The sequence below is a fragment of the Calonectris borealis genome, unplaced genomic scaffold, assembly GCF_964195595.1.
Source record: "Calonectris borealis unplaced genomic scaffold, bCalBor7.hap1.2 HAP1_SCAFFOLD_297, whole genome shotgun sequence".
NCBI classification, from domain to species: domain Eukaryota; kingdom Metazoa; phylum Chordata; class Aves; order Procellariiformes; family Procellariidae; genus Calonectris; species Calonectris borealis.
Window position 1 is genome coordinate 16,472 of NW_027441680.1, and position 1,029 is coordinate 17,500.

General features: G+C 58.1%; 1 protein-coding gene across 1 annotated transcript in view; it reads left to right on the forward strand.

Annotated features, from left to right (window-relative positions):
- Nucleotides 1-919: 919 nt before the first annotated feature.
- LOC142077540 (uncharacterized) overlaps nucleotides 920-1,029 on the forward strand; it is a gene marked incomplete at its 5' end in the record, with an annotated part of 3,138 nt that continues 3,028 nt past the window's right edge. The window contains one exon of the mRNA XM_075139489.1: nucleotides 920-1,029. This exon is cut by the window's right edge and continues 867 nt beyond it. Coding sequence (XP_074995590.1) covers nucleotides 920-1,029 — 110 coding nt within the window.

The following is a 1,029-nucleotide window of genomic DNA, read 5'->3' on the forward strand; positions in this document are numbered from 1 at the left end:
CAAGGTCAAGTGACTAGCGATTCGGTGACCGACGTTTCTATCCCTCGCTTAGGACCGAGGTATTCGACGACGATGAATGAATTCCTTCGTGCGGAAATGAAGGAAATGAATCGACGTTAAAAATTAAGGAAGACTTAATTTATCGAACCAATGAAATAAACCATTGGGTTCATTGAAGAGATCCCAAAACATAAACATGGCTATGGACACATCAATAACGAAGGATCGGATTTCTTTACCAAATCTGCATTCCTCTCTTTCGGGCACGCCAAGAGGTGACGGACGGGAAAGGGAGAGAGAGGGAAGGTGGGGCCGATGAGTACCTGTTAGTAATTACTGTTAATTCTTTAATAAAGACGGCTGTAATAGATAAATTTGGCAAGAGTACGTGCAAGAGTTAGTTGTAAATTAAATGAAAATGTGAAGGGTCGCTTATCACCTTTTGAATTAACAATTTGCGCCCGAGGTACCAATCGATGATTACATACATACGTACGTACGTACCTACGTACGTACCTACATACACACATAAATAAAAGTTAAAAAAAAAAAAAAGAATAAACGCGGGGGGACGGGGGACGGCACCCCAACACCGGGCGGGGGAGGCCAGGTCTACCCCCGGGCGCCGGAGACTGCCGCCGCCTGCGGCGTGGGAGGCCAGGTCTACCCCCGCGGCGGGGGAGGCCAGGTCTACCCCCGAGCGGGGGAGGCCAGGTCTACCCCCCGCGGCGGGGGAGGCCAGGTCTACCCCCGGGCGCCGGAGACTGCCGCCGCCTGCGGCGGGAGAGGCCAGGTCTACCCCCCGCGGCGGGGGAGGCCAGGTCTACCCCCGGGCGCCGGAGACTGCCGCCGCCTGCGCCGGGGAGGCCAGGCCTACCCCCGCGGCGGGGGAGGCCAGGTCTACCCCCGTGCGCCGGAGACTGCCGCCGCCTGCACCGGGGGAGGCCAGGTCTACCCCGGGGCGGGGAGGCCAGGTCTACCCCCCGCGGCGGGGGAGGCCAGGTCTACCCCAACACCGGGGGAGGCCAG